The 14,654-nt window shown below is 41.4% G+C and overlaps 1 protein-coding gene across 3 annotated transcripts; it reads left to right on the forward strand.

The window, feature by feature from the left end:
• Positions 1–248: 248 nt before the first annotated feature.
• On the forward strand, positions 249–12,956 carry NFYB (nuclear transcription factor Y subunit beta). Of its 3 annotated transcripts, none has more exons than XM_083574157.1 (7): positions 249–426; positions 5,415–5,508; positions 7,238–7,368; positions 7,930–8,127; positions 10,258–10,336; positions 11,763–11,842; positions 12,049–12,956. In XM_083574157.1, the coding sequence occupies exons 2-7, from the start codon at positions 5,415–5,417 to the stop codon at positions 12,079–12,081; spliced, it is 615 nt and encodes a 204-aa protein (XP_083430283.1). In that variant the 5' UTR covers positions 249–426; the 3' UTR covers positions 12,082–12,956. The 3 variants fall into 3 exon arrangements, with proteins under 3 accessions (XP_083430283.1, XP_083430284.1, XP_083430285.1); XM_083574158.1 differs by lacking the exon at positions 249–426 and adding an exon at positions 466–1,524; XM_083574159.1 differs by lacking the exon at positions 249–426 and adding an exon at positions 1,545–2,131.
• Positions 12,957–14,654: the final 1,698 nt, after the last annotated feature.

Raw genomic sequence — 14,654 nt, forward strand, 5'->3', positions numbered from 1 at the left:
GGGTGTCCGCCTCAGGTGCCCAAATGACTTGAGCCAGCCTTGAGGGCTGAAAGGAAAACAGGACTCTTCAGACGAGCCCGCGCGCGCCCGTGCGTGAGCGCGCGCCGCCGTCACCGCTTGCGACCGTCGGGTTGTTTGTTTGATAGTTTATTTATTTCTAGGCGCGCAGCTGTTTGAAAGCAGGAGGAGGAGGAGGAGGGAGGGGGGAGAGAAGGATCCGGCCGGCGGCGGGAGGGCCGCCCCATCGCGGGAAGAGCCCTCCCGCGAAGGGAGGGGGCGGCGGCTGGCGAGGAGGAGGCGGCGCGGAGGGAGGGCAGGCCGGCTCCGGGAAGCGGTGCTCCGCGCTGGGACTGGTTCCTTCGCAGCCATTTTCTGTCCAACCAAACAGCCGATTTGCGGAGGGAGCCAACCAGGGCCGCACTGGAGGTTTGTGCCTGGCTCCGGCCAATGATTGGTAACCGGTTTCACTGCAGGCTCGAATGAAATGTCCGTCTCCCTCCCCGGGCTCCGGCGTTGCCGCCGCGCCGTCGCTGAGGGGACCAGGAAGTGCGGGGAGAAGGAGAAAGCGAGAGAGAGAGGCAGACAGACAGAGAGGAGGAGGAGGAGGAGGAACCGGGGGGGAAGGAAGGAAGAAAGACCGCGGCCCGGGCCCGCCCGCTCGCCCGCGTCTTTGTATTGCCGCCGCCGCCGCGGAGCGGAGGCTCTGGCGGCCGTTGCTCGGGGCCTGGAGAGGGGAAAGCGAGCGGGGGCCGTTGGCCGAGGCCCCTGAAGGGAGACGGGCTGTTGTGACAGGAGCTGACCCCTGGAAGAGGAGCGGCGGCGGCGGGAGGAGCGTGTCACCACACGCGGGTGGGGGGGGGGAGGTTGTGTGTGTGTCGAAAGGAGCCGCGTTTGCCGCCCGAGTCAATAGCCCTCCCGAGGCGCCTTCTCTCTCCTCTCCTGCTTTCCCAACCTGGGGGTCGGAGGGGACCCCCGAGGTTGAGGACCGACCACCCCCTTCTCGGCCAAGCGCGCGGCCCGAGCCTGTTTTATTTTTAATAGGCGCCTCTTCTACTGTTGCCTCGTGGAGGCCGCCCTTCTTTTCTCTCCCTCCCTTTCTCCGCTCTCCCTGCTCCTTTTCTCCTCCTGGGGTGGAGTTGGGTCTATTTGTGCACAAGGGCTTTTGTCTGCTTCTCGCTCTTCTGTTACTCCCCACCACCACCCGCCTCCCACCGTTTTTTTGGGTTTTGTTGGGAGGTTCCCGGAAGGGGGAATGGGGCAGCGAAGGGGTCGATGGCTCCCCTCGCCACCACGTTGGCGATGGTCTGGAAGTCGCTTTCCACACACACCCCACACGGTCGTCGCTCCCCCCCATGGTTATCTCCCCCCGCCTAGCCCTTGCACATGGCCGCCTTTCGCGGTCTCCAGAGTGGCTTTGGTCGGGGAGGCGGAGAAACGAAGCTGTCAAAAAGCGCTCTGCACGCTAAGAGAAGCTGCTGTTTTTGTCTCGCTAAGTCCTGGTCGCAACGCGTGTGAACCCCAAAGGTGGGTGGGCTTGTGGCTCTGGGGTGCCATTTAGCCGGGGGTGGGGGTGTCATTTTCCTAGCTTCCACATGTTCAAACGTTACCAGTTACTTCTGTCTTGTTATGGGAGGTTTGTCTTTTGTCTTGCACACTCGAGCTTCTTTTTCCATCCTCCCCCAGTCCCTTTCCTTGTGAAGTCTCCTTGTCACTGGATCATAGCTACCTTCAAGCCACCACACATGTTAGGAATGTGTTTGTGGAAATCAGAGAACATTGTTTTATAGAGTTCATTTACACAGCCACTGGAATTGTTCAATCCTCAGACTTGTCCCTGGCCCCACCTGCCTAGTGTGAATGTACCCATCAGATTTGAATTTGTGTGAATCCTAAGAGTACAAACTAGCTGGCTGGCATGAGTTCTGTGATTTCCCCCCCCCCAAAAAAAAACATAACTCAGTCATAGACCTCTGTTCCGTTTTGCATACCATAACTGATTTCTCCATTTGTTTTATTCGTCTAGTCAAAAAGTCTGTAAAGGTGGAAAAACAAGTCCAAGTTGCAGTTATGTGAACTAACCCATTTTGAAGACTTACTCTTTTGTTAGGGCAGTTTGTGTTTCTCCTTTTAGGTATATAAAGGCTTTAAATGCACCCAGCAAAATTCTAGAATGAATATTCCCTGTATACAAAGTGTATGTGATCTGTTGGTTTCCTGGGGTTGCCTACCAACACTGAATAGCATTAGCTTAGGCCTTCTGTAAACAAACTCTAGGTAACCGGCAAGATGCTGTATGACAATTCCATGCTGACTTGGAATTCTCATGCAGGAACAAGACAGGTTGACAGAACAGATCTTGTATTGGTTGCCTTTGTCTGTTTGTGCGAACTTGTATGCACAACTCTACCAGCAGAATGACAGACACCACAAGCAGTAAAATACATAAAAAAGAGTACATTGAACAGAGTGTCATGGTGCTAGCCAGTCATGTGCTCTACCACCTATTCAAGCTTCTCCCCCCCCCCCCCCGTTTTCCATCTTCTCTCCCCAGCAGACATTCATCATGTTGTTGTTTTTAAACGCTGTTGGGATTTCCCACCCCCCTAAAGATTTTTTGTACTGCGATTTTTGTCCCACCATGCCTGCTGGCACCTCCCTCTTGTGGATGGTGCCATTTTGGCTACATAAAGATTGCCACTTAGAGAAAGATGTTAATATATAGAATGAGTGCAAAAACTTTTCTGAATAAAAAAGAATTATTGTATAAGGTTAAAGGCCTCTTCTTGCAGCAGCCTTCTTGATTTCAGCATGGCCTTAACTAGCCTGAAGGCAATCTGATACTTTCTAGTACTATGTGCTGAGTAGCTGCACTAGAATTAACCGTGCTCATTAAAATCCTGCAACTGTGCCCAACTTGGGTTTAATTTTCTTAAGAGCATTTTCTTCACTTGAAAATTTGGTGAGATGGCCTTGTGTATATTTAGTATGGAATTGTCCTGTAGTTAGATTGGTTATTGAACTGATGGTTGGAAATTCCAAAACAGGAAAATGTTGAAGTAGGATTAATTACTGGTTGGTTGGTTGGTTGGTTGGTTGGTTGGTTGGTTTGTTTGTTTGTTGGACACCTACTGAAATAGTCTCAAGGTGACTTATAAACAGTATAATCCACACCATAACACATACAAATGAAACAAAATAATAGAACACAATTTAAGAAAACAATGCTAAAAAAACCCACACCAAATATCTATAGCATAACTGGCACAATAACTAGTTATCAGTAGAAAATAAATTATATTTTTTAAGGGGAAAAAAGAAAAATAATTATATAATCAACTCAGCAAATGTCTCAGAGGAAAGGAAGGTATTGCCCTAGTGCCATAAATATACTAATGTCTGCACCAGGGCACCTCACTGGGAGCGTGTCCCATGAACAGGAGAGGTACAACCTTGTTGCCACTCTCTTCACCTCTCTTTGATGGGGCACCTGGGCTCAGATGACAACTATGGGGTTCATGTAGGCTGCTGTCTGAGGAGATATTCCATCAGGTGTTGGGGTCCCATGCCATGTAAGTCTTTTTAGGTTAAAACCAGTGCTTTGAACTAAATTCAGAGATGTATTGGCTGCCAGTGAAGCTAGGCAGAATTAATGTAATATGATTAGATTGTCTAGACTCCACAGCCGTCAGGCCACTGCATTCTTCATTATCTGCCATTTCTGAACTCTATTCAGAGGCAGTCCCATGCATAGCATGTTGCCTTATTTTAATCTGGAGGGTACCAGAATTGAAGCCAGGTTATCCTTGTCCAGATAAGGATATAGATGGAGTACCAGCTGAAGCTGGGAAGAGAAGGGCACTCTATTAAACAGAGAGCACTCATGCAGCAAGTGACAGTAATAGAATTCCCAAGCTACAAACCTGTTCCTTCAGGAGAAGTGGTACTCTGTTTGGAATCAGTTGACCACCACTCATCTGGTCAGAAAAAATGTCCCTTAACAGCATCTCTGTCTTGTCTAGGCTAAGCTTCATTTTGTTGCCTCTTTTATTTTCATAGTAGTTTTTCAGAAAGAAGCAGAATCAGTGACTTCCATCAGTACTAATCCCCTAAATTGCAGGTCTTCAGAATGTTGTGTATTTCTAGAGAAATTGTTGCATTTTCACAGTGTGATGTTTTCATATTGCTCTTGTGCTCAATGATTTCCAGAAAGCCATAACATTTTGCTTTATTTTACCTGACTAATATAGTTATAAAACATAGTGTTTTATTGCATAATTTGAAAGTGGCAAATGCTTGAAAATTATATACTGTACGTTCTCATTCAAAATGACAATTGTGATATAAGATATCTGTAGACAACTAACTCATATTGTATTATAAACAAGACATGCTGGCAGTGGCCTCTTTATACGCCTCTGTACAGTATCCATCAGTAGGGCTATTTCATGTAACTTAAGAAGGGTCACTTTCAACTCATGAAAGCTCATTTTCTTATTTGGAGTCGTAAGTTACCTCTTCCAAAGAACAGTCTTGGCTAAATGACAAATCCTATCAAATCTGGATTCTGTACAAAATCTTAAAGTAAATTATGTCAGGTATTTTCTTCAGCTTTTGCCTCAGCTGATAACTTTCTTATGTCAGAAAAAAGTTGGGTGAATGAAACTTGATTTAAAACAAGGATTCTAGGATAGCGGTTGTCATCTTGCCAACAGTGGTACATTGGATCAGATTTAAATAATGGCATGTTAGACAGGAGGAGAACATGGATGCTGAAGTTGCACTCTGTTATAATAGGTAGATCCTTGAGAGAAAGCACTAGCTGTATAGTTTTTATTTAAACTTGATGGTTATGCTGAAGCAAAGCCAAAGCATTAAAGAGGTCATCCAAACTTATTAATATTTAACAGAAATAAACTCAACATTGTTTAATGAAAAATTGTTGGTAACTTCATAAACATTGTCCCCTATTATACATAATATAAAACTGGTAACATCTCTCAGAAGTATTCAATTATTTAGATAATTAAAACATTTTCAAGTGTAGCCCTTTAATCTTCAGCAGTGTGTATTTTGCAGTCCTTGTATATGATCTGCCTCCCCTGAACCTCTGGCTCTCTGTGGGTAGTTGCCTTCTTCACAGACATAAAGTGTTTTTGGATAATAAAAGCTTCATATTACTCATAAATAATAGAAGTACTGCTATACAGTACACTAAAAGTCTTCAGTAGAAGGCTTAGTTTGAATAATGAGCTATTATGTTTTAGGCAGCAAAGATCATGTGTAGTGGGCATGCAATACTATTTATGTTTTCAAATCTCAGGTATTTCAATCAGAAATATGTACTCAGATTTTTAAGAACAATATGCTTAGTCAAGTGGAGTGGACTGTTCTAAACTCAGATCCTTTTATTCCAGATGGATGGTGATAGTTCTACAACAGATGCTTCTCAGTTAGGAATTGCTGGAGACTATATTGGTGGTAGTCACTATGTGATACAGCCTCATGATGGTAAGTAATGTATTGGTCAAAGACCGTGTCCATTCTTATTGTCATTTTTCACATTGCAGTTTGCAGACGTGTAGAAGAGGCGTGACTGCAGCCCTGTGAAAATGTATCATAGTCTGTAAAAGAAGACCATATCATAAGACTCATTCACAGCTCTGTATTAAATTAATAGCTCTTATATGAGACCATTGCTCAGCAATGATTAAATTAATGTATACCATGTAGTACTTGTGTGCCATATGCTTCAATCCTGTGCACATTTCCTTGGGCTCAAGCCACATGGAACCTAATGGGTGCTATCAGTTGTTGGTCATACTTAAGTCCATTGATTTCAGTGGATCTACGTTTAGTATGACTTACTGGTAGTTGGGTATCACCCAGTGGGACATATTTCATGAGTAGCATTGTGTTGCAAGTAATGTGAGAAAAAGCTCATATTGGTACTGAACCAGTCTTTTTATTTAAACAATATTTTAAACAGTTTTAAAAATAAATAAATCCTTAAGATTACCAGTTCTGTTTCTTGTAGATCTACAATATGTCCTAAAAATCTAGCTTCCTGGGATCTTGTAATGTAATATCTGTAAACACATAAAGAGTATAAAAAGAACCCTGCTGGTTTCAACTATCTAGTCTAGCATCGTGTTTCCCACACTTGTCATCCACATGTCTATGGGAAGCCCAATGGCAGAAGATGACTGCACTTGCACTCTCCAGCAAGTGTTTCCCAACAACTGAGATTCAGAGGCATCATGCCTCTGATCTTGATGGTAGCATTCAGCCATGATGAATAATTTCTGTTGGTCGTCTTTTCCTTCATGAATTTATTTAATTTGCTTTTAAAGCGGCATGTATGTCAGTGGACAAGATCACATATTGTGATAGCAAATGTGATATTTTCTTAAAGGGTGTTTATTTTTTTTTAATTTTTACAGTTAAATACAATTAGAACTAAACTAAAAGGAGGAAGGGTTTGGTGGGAGAGAGGGAGGGAGAAAGCAGAGGGAGAATAAGCTCTGTCAAACCAGTAGAGTGATCTCTTCCTTTTCAAGGACCGGGCATTTGGAGAAAAAAGATGCAAGAGAAACTTTACTAACAGTTACTGTACAGCAGTTGTTTTGATGATGGTCAAAGGCTTTGTAATGGGAGGTGGTTTTCCAAATAAGGTAGGGTTATCATACGCCCGGTTTCTGCCGGACATGCCCTATATGCCTGCTCTTTTGGGGATGACCCATAGCTTTGTGGTAAAGTAAATGCTTTGCATGCAGAAAGCCTCAGGTTCAATTTCTGGCATCTCGTGGTAGGGGCAAACCCTCTCTGACACCTGGAAGAATCGCTGATGGTCAGTAGAGACAATGCTGAACTAGATGTGTGTGTATGTGTCATACAATGATAAGCTATGTAACCCTTTCCCCCCCCCCCTTTGTGCTCCTAAAATGTCAATTTTCAGCCCAGATTATTTTGACATGCTGGGATCACCCAGGAAGGCCGAAGAATGAGAAAGGGTATATGTTTACTTTTTGTGTACATTTTTAAGGTGGGAATGTGAACTTCTGTAGCCTACATATATGACAGGTATTTAAAATGAGAGTTATCATAGCAAAATTGGCAAATGTGTCTTTTTTTTTTTGCTCTTCAAAATATGGCAACCCTGAAACAAGGTGTAAGTGAGGTTTTCAAAGGGGTACAACATATGAAGCTAATATTTGTGTATTATGCTCTCTTTTTTTAGATACAGAGGATAGCATGAATGATCATGAAGACACAAATGGCTCCAAAGAGAGTTTTAGAGAACAAGACATATATCTTCCAATTGCAAATGTGGCAAGGATAATGAAGAATGCTATACCTCAGACAGGAAAGGTAATAACTCAGAAAGAGAGCTTTGCTAGCATACCATGTGTACTGTAAGAATCTTAGATTCATCATAGAATTTTTAAAAATACGGCATAATCATTGGGTTGCATTCAGTGGGGGTTTAAGACCAAATATTGAGAGCTCCTTCAGATGTGATGTAACAATGAGAGCAGGAAGTACAAGTGCTTTCTAATCCTCCACATCTCTAGCTGCCCAAAACAACTTTTGCATCTGCCTCTCATGGAGGGATTCCAGTCCTAGGTCCCCAATTGTTGCTGGACTACATCCCATCATCCCTAACCATTCTGCATATTGGCTGGTGGTTGCACTTCAGCAACATCTGTGGACACACAGTTAGGGAAGGCTACTCTAAATGAATGGCAGCTTTGGTTTTTCAATTATTATTATTTCTAAAAAACTACTACTCAATTCAAAATTGTCAAACATTTCAAAATTGAGGTAATTTTATTTTGTTGGCAGTTTTGCTGGTGTATATATTAGGGTTAATTCAGATTGGAAACAAGAAATAGTTTGATTACTAGATGATGCTGATGCTGATTATTCTAGATTGCTAAAGATGCAAAGGAATGTGTTCAGGAGTGCGTAAGTGAATTCATAAGCTTTATAACATCGGAAGCAAGTGAGAGGTGTCATCAAGAAAAACGGAAGACTATAAATGGGGAGGATATTCTCTTTGCCATGTCCACTCTGGGATTTGACAGCTATGTGGAACCTTTGAAGTTGTACCTTCAGAAGTTCAGAGAGGTTTGTAATCTTTCTGTGGTTTTACTTTACAACAGTTTGGAATTTTGTCTATTATGACTAATTAATGTTTTTATATTTTATATAAACCAGGGATGTTGACTGAAATTTTTATTTATATGAAGCCTATTTTCAGAATGTCAGTAAATGCTATTGTGTTTCTTTTTTAAAAAAAATATGTAATTTTTGTTGATGAACCCGCTGGTTTATATGCTTTTAAGGATTTGGCCTTTTTCTGTCCCTGTTAGATTAGTGTTGCAACTTAGATGGCATGCACTGGTCTGAAAAAGAAGCTTGTGTTTACTAGCTTGCTGCTTTTACTTCATGTTTTTATTATCACATGGTGCACTATTTAGAATAGCTTTATTTTAATGTGTCAAGTCCAGGAGAGCACATGGTCAAGCATCTCCACAAATTCAATGTGAAGCTTGAATAATCTAGCATTTGCATTCCCCTTTGACTCTTCTCCTCTTCCCATATGTTATGCAATGTTTCACTTCCTATCTGGATCTGTCATGTCACAGGTAGACTTTCTATCCTCTCTACCTTGCATCTATTTAACATTATTGTACTTATTCTGGCCAAGAGGAACAGGAGCTATTGCCCACACACTTGATCTTTTATTTTTATTTATTTAAAAACATTTTTAGGCCACACTTCATATTAAAAGCCCCAAAGCGGTTTATGACAGTGGATTAAAACATTCCTAATGCCTGATAGGATAGATGGGGGGGAGGGGGCAGCTGCTTTGTTCTTTGTAATCCCATAATGATGTGGGGGACAGATTGTGGTGGCGGTTCTCTTCATTGTCATTTTCTTACTTTCCTTCTTACTGTGGGTAGTGCTAAGGGGCAATAAGGAGGGTGAACTAGCAGCAGTGGGAAGAAAGAGTCTCCTGAGCAGCTTGATGCAGCTCTGGTTGTTGATTTTTGATTTTACCTATTTATCTCATTAAGAAGCTACATTGCAAAATGTTTGAAATGAGCACTTAATGTAATGTGTAAAGAAATCTGCAGTCGCTTTCTGTGGCAGTAGCTCAGCATTGTTCATCCCTGCCCTTTGCTCCTTTTCACATTGAATGCTGTTTGTGTGCAATTTGTGCCAGCAATAATTCCTTCTTATCATAACGGGCTATGATGCACAGGTTAAACTGCTGCAGTTTCAAATGCACAAGTGGCAACTTGGGCTGCTACAGACATGCAACCTCTTGAATCTTCCTAGTTGTTTCTGGTGACACGAGGTCTAGCTCCCACAACCGTTTCACCCTCCTCTTTTTGGCAACCACTCACTGGAAGATGTATATGAGAGGTTGTGTTTGCTGAAGAACCATAGACCTCTTGCAATAAAAGCTGAAGGAAATATCACACACCTGTAATTTAAATATTGCTGTTAATTGCATTAACTGTGCTTGGATCTGTCTCTTGAGCTGCCTTTCCACCTTGCCTCATTTCTGTTCAGGGTTAGAACTCCAGCTGTAGTGGGCCTCCTAAAAACAGCTCAAGGCCATAGGCTTCTGGCACGACTCAGGAGAGTTCTTCGCACTTGCTTCTCACCCAAGGGGAGAATTCTGTGCGAACCTCTGGTTTGGCTAATTTAGAGCCTGCTGCATTCAGCCTTCGAGCCTCCAGATTGAGCCAAGCTTCCAGTTTTGACTACAAACCTCCTGACTGAATGCAGACTGTGTGACACAGACTGAACGCAGGTTTACTTTGCTTAGTTAGTTTATAGTATATAGCTTCTGATGCACAGCATCTCCTAACTTTATGCACGTAGTGTAAATAGTTGTCTTGTTGTTTGAGGCAATATAAACACTTTATACTTAACTCAATGAGCAAGGAGTTTTCTCTGAATTGGCTAGCAATAACAAAGGGGGAAGATCCTGAAGCTCTGCTGCGCTACTCTGATGGTTACACTGCTACAGGTGTGATCTTAAAATGTTATCAACATTCACACCAAGAATACAGATAAAACTATTGGTGTACAAAATATGTAGAATTATAGAATTCTGTAATGGAGATCCAGGGTTTGAAAAACCTATTGTGTATAAACTACACTGCTATTCCAAAAAGCGTGCAATGATTTAAGTGGTTGAAAGTGCTTGTATCCTCATACAAAACATTATGCTTTTTCAAGGCCATGAAAGGAGAAAAGGGTATTGGAGCAGTTACCACAGCAGATGGCCTTAGTGAGGAGCTCACAGAGGAAGCATTTAGTAAGTAACACTTGAAGTTGCTGGGACAGATTTTGCTTTTGATACTTGACACTTGAGATTGGAAGAAGCTTGTCAAGTATGACCAAAGGGCTGCAACCTACCAAGTACTGCTGCCATGTGGTTTATGTAGAAGTCCATGAATGGTGCACTGAAATGCACTGGAGGCTGTGCTTTGTGGTTGGCACCTTGTGGATGGTTCATGCACATGTATACATCTCCTGAGTTCTATTTATTTATATTTATTCACAATATTTATATGTCACCCAACAGCAAAGGTTCTTTGGGTGGGTTACGCAACATGAAATCAGAAACGAGGTAAAGCTAGAAAGAGTGAGTAACATAAAAGCATGAAAAAACTATGTATTTTATTAATACTACATTTATATACAACCTTTCCTCCCAAGGAGCTCAAGGTGCAACCTATGGCTCTTAATCTCTGCCCTGCTACTGGCCCCTCCCACCAGCACTTCCAGCATTTTCTCGTTAAAACACTGTAAGGTGGATGAGGATGAGAAAGAATTACAGGTCTCACATCACTCGGTGAGCTTCATGACTGGGGATCTGAATCCTAGGCTCCAGATCCTAGTCCAGCATTCTAACAACAACAAAATAGAAAAGTCTTCACCTGGTGCCAAAGAAATCAAAGTACATGCCAAGCAAGTGTCTCTGGGAGGATGTTTCACAACTGGGGTGCCACCTCTAAAAAGGCCCTCTCTCCCTCTCCCTATATGCCTCATTTGATGGGGGCATCTGAATAAGCTTCAGAAGATAATCTTAAGGTTCAGGTGGGCATATGTGAAAGAAGGCAGTTCTTCAGAAAATCTGACTTCAAGACATTCATGGTTGTAAAGTTAACTATTTAAATTGGGTCTGGAAATAGTCTGGATGCCAGTTCACATGGCACAACACTGAAGTAATCTGTTCTTAACAGCCAATCTTATCGAATAATTTAGCTTGGGGACCAAATGGACCTTTTTCAAAGGTATTACACTGCAGTAACCCAGCTGGGAGGTTACCAGGCTGGGCCTGTGGATAACTGTAGGAAGATTTAAGTTCCTCCGGCTTCCGTAAGATGCTGTTTGTATCTTCAGTGACCATTCTAGATCCAAGAGCACTCCCAAACTTCATGCTAGTGTAACTTCTTTCATTTTCCAAATTAGATGCTGCTGCCACCATTTCATTGTCTTGAGTCTAAATTTCTTGTCTTCACCCGAGTTTCTCAATCTTATCTGGTACCTTTGTTTCTCTGTTTTTAATATGCACCAGTGAAAGAGATTAGATTTCATTTGCAATATCAGGTGGTGGTCCTGATACACTACACTGGCCATAATACATTTTTTGTTTAACGGTGAACACATTAAATTTGGTTTGGAGTATCATTCTCTGTGGATTCAGTCCCTTAACTAAACTGCTTTCTTTCTTTTAGCTAACCAGTTGCCAGCAGGCTTAATAACTGCAGATGGCCAACAACAAAATGTTATGGTTTATACAACATCTTATCAACAGGTACAGTGCTTCTGGTTCTTTTTCTCCTGACTTATATTTAAATATTCCCAGTTTCTGCAGCTATAGCTGATAGCTACCAGACAGGTAATAAACAAGTCTAATGGTTCTAAATCAGCACTTGTTTAACAGTTGGACCTTCCAAATAAATGCATGTGCTTCTATTGTAAATGGTTGAAATTAATCTTACTTTGTTTTGCACTCCCTAGATCTCTGGTGTTCAGCAAATTCAGTTCTCATGATTTGAAGATGGCTTTGGATTTGGGAACTTGAAAGAGATGGGCAAGGAAATGGGAATGCTGAAAGGGAGGAAAACTTTGGTTTAAAATGGCTGGTGAAAAGAAAAATGTCACTTTGTATATATAATAGCTGTAATGTAGCTGCCTGAGGCTTGACTAATTGAGGTGTGAACTCTGACTCAAACCTTTTTTCATGAATGATTTTAAAAGAAATTGGATTTTAAAGGTATTAAAGTATTTTTGTTTTGTACAAGAGTTTGTTGCTCTGTATAACTCCTGTATGCATTGTATATTGCAATTTACTACTGTCAGAGATTTGTAGACAGTTTCTTATTTTCATATTGAATCATGTTACTTTTGTAATTCAAGTAAACAGCTGGGTAATTAATTCAAGTTTACCCTTTGAATAAAACATAAGGGTACAGTTCATTTTGAATGCAAGTTGCCTTTATTATAAAAAATGAGATTTTGTTTTGTAACTGTCTTGCATGACTAAAGTTGCGTAACATATTTATTAATATTTCGACTTTGAAAGGGAATTCCTCAAGCGCCAGCAGTTCAAAAGAAGTGCTCCCAGTGTTTTAATGTAATGATTGAATTAATGTGAATCCGGAAGTATCCAGTCTCTAGATCTTAGCATTAGAAGCTTGGGACATAATCTACCAAGAACTGCTTTGCACATGTTTTCACAAGACAATAACTGTCTTCTGCAGGGCTAGTTCTGTGGATTGCCTGGTGCCCCATAACAGTGTTAACTGTACATTGTAGTGCAGTCCCTATTTTGCAACAACTAGAAGTATGTAGTAGTTTCTTTTGTTGATTCCATTGACTTAGGGGCATTCGTCTCACTGCTTTTGAAATAAACCCTTTTTAAGTTATGATCTCTCTTCATAAAAGCCAAATTCTCTTTACTCATTTGCAACAGTTTGATAGTCTTTTGGTAATTCATCAGTATTCTCTAAACTTCTCCATTTCCATGCTTGATGGAAATTCTGAACTGTTTATAACATCTGTGGAGTGTGTGGGTGTATGCTTGTGTCTGAATGGATCTGAAATGGAAGACTTCAGTTTGCACTTGGCTGGTGGTTTCCTGTCTTTGCAATAAACTGCCATATACCTAAATAATATTACTTAATTTTGAATATGAACGGATTGTGCCAAAGACCACCTGTTCTGGTACATTTAGTGTCTAGATGGGGGGGGGTGAATATTTTGCTGGTGCAACATTATACTGTTGCTATTAAGATAAAACTGCTAGCTTTAGCCACCCTATAGCTCAAAGCAATTGCTAGGCATAGGGGTGTGGAATCTTGATTCTCTTACCCGGCTTTCTGGAAGCTTTGGGCAATAGTCCTACTGGTCAGAGGCCTTGTACTAGGATTAATTGCTGACTTGTTTCACATATTTTATGAATTATGTATTGGAGCTAAAAGTTCAAATGCTGCCTCAGGTCCCACATAGCCCAAAAATGCAGGTGATGCACTTGACAAGGCATGGGAACTCAACAAAAAGTGAAGTTGGCCTCAGTAGGACCCATCCATAGCCAGTATGGCCCTTTTCATAATGGAGGCTAGGACAAAGCAATTAAGTTATGTGTATGATGAGAATTATATATATGCTGCAATGCTCCCCATAGTATGTATGGGGAGACTTCTGTAGAAGGACAGAACTTTCAGCCAACTATAATTCTTGTCTGATATTTTATATGGAAAATGTAAATCTAGAATTCAAGTGTTCAGCAGCTTCCACGACAGGGTAGTTAATGTTATTAAAACACTACTTTCTGTAAATCATCCCCCATAGTTAAATAGGAAGTTAAGTCGAGTGTTTGTTTTTATTCACCACTTGCTTTCAGGAACCTGTAGATAGAGTATACTTTAAAACAAATAGGTATGACAGTCTGAAGAACTGTTATGTCTAGAACCCTGATGTGTAAACTGCCATCTTATTTTCCTGGAATATGTTATATACTGTCCCTCTTGCTGTTTTTATCAGATGACTCCTGAGCTACTGTGTAAAACTGTCTTGAGTTCTCCAGGAAATGGCATTTCGCCTTGGTAATTTTATCTTGTGCATCGGATATTCTCACAAACAATGGGAGACTTATATTGAGCCACTGCTATCTTCGTATGTGACTCAATCCTGACCAACTAGATGAAATTCAAGTTGGTTGAAAAGAGAATAATGCAGCAAGGAAACAAACTAAACTAAATGTTTATAAAACATCTCCCCAATCTAATTATCAATGGATTCCAACTGGCTTATTAATTGTGCAGTTGAGTACAGTGGTACCTCGGGTTACATACGCTTCAGGTTACAGACTCCGCTAACCCAGAAATATTACCTCAGGTTAAGAACTTTGCTTCAGGATGAGAACAGAAATTGTGCGGCAGCGGCGCAGCAAAAGCAGGAGGCCCCATTAGCTAAAGTGCTTCAGGTTAAGAACAGTTTCAAGTTAAGAACGGACCTCCGGAACGAATTAAGTACTTAACCCGAGGTACCACTGTATTACTTATTTCATAAAATTTATACACCACTTGATTGTAAAAAACCTCAAAACAGTTTACGTTACACAC

The sequence above is a fragment of the Podarcis filfolensis genome (genome assembly GCF_964270895.1).
Source record: "Podarcis filfolensis genome assembly, chromosome: 10".
NCBI lineage: Eukaryota > Metazoa > Chordata > Lepidosauria > Squamata > Lacertidae > Podarcis > Podarcis filfolensis.

What these genes read in the sequence shown, in the direction of transcription:
- NFYB (XM_083574157.1), top strand. Translation starts at nt 5,415, where the DNA reads ATGGATGGTGATAGTTCTACAACAGATGCTTCTCAGTTAGGAATTGCT. An exon ending in ACCTTCAGAAGTTCAGAGAG is followed by an intron (nt 8,128 to 10,257) that starts GTTTGTAATCTT and finishes TGCTTTTTCAAG; the next exon opens with GCCATGAAAGGAGAAAAGGG. An exon ending in ATACAACATCTTATCAACAG is followed by an intron (nt 11,843 to 12,048) that starts GTACAGTGCTTC and finishes TGCACTCCCTAG; the next exon opens with ATCTCTGGTGTTCAGCAAAT.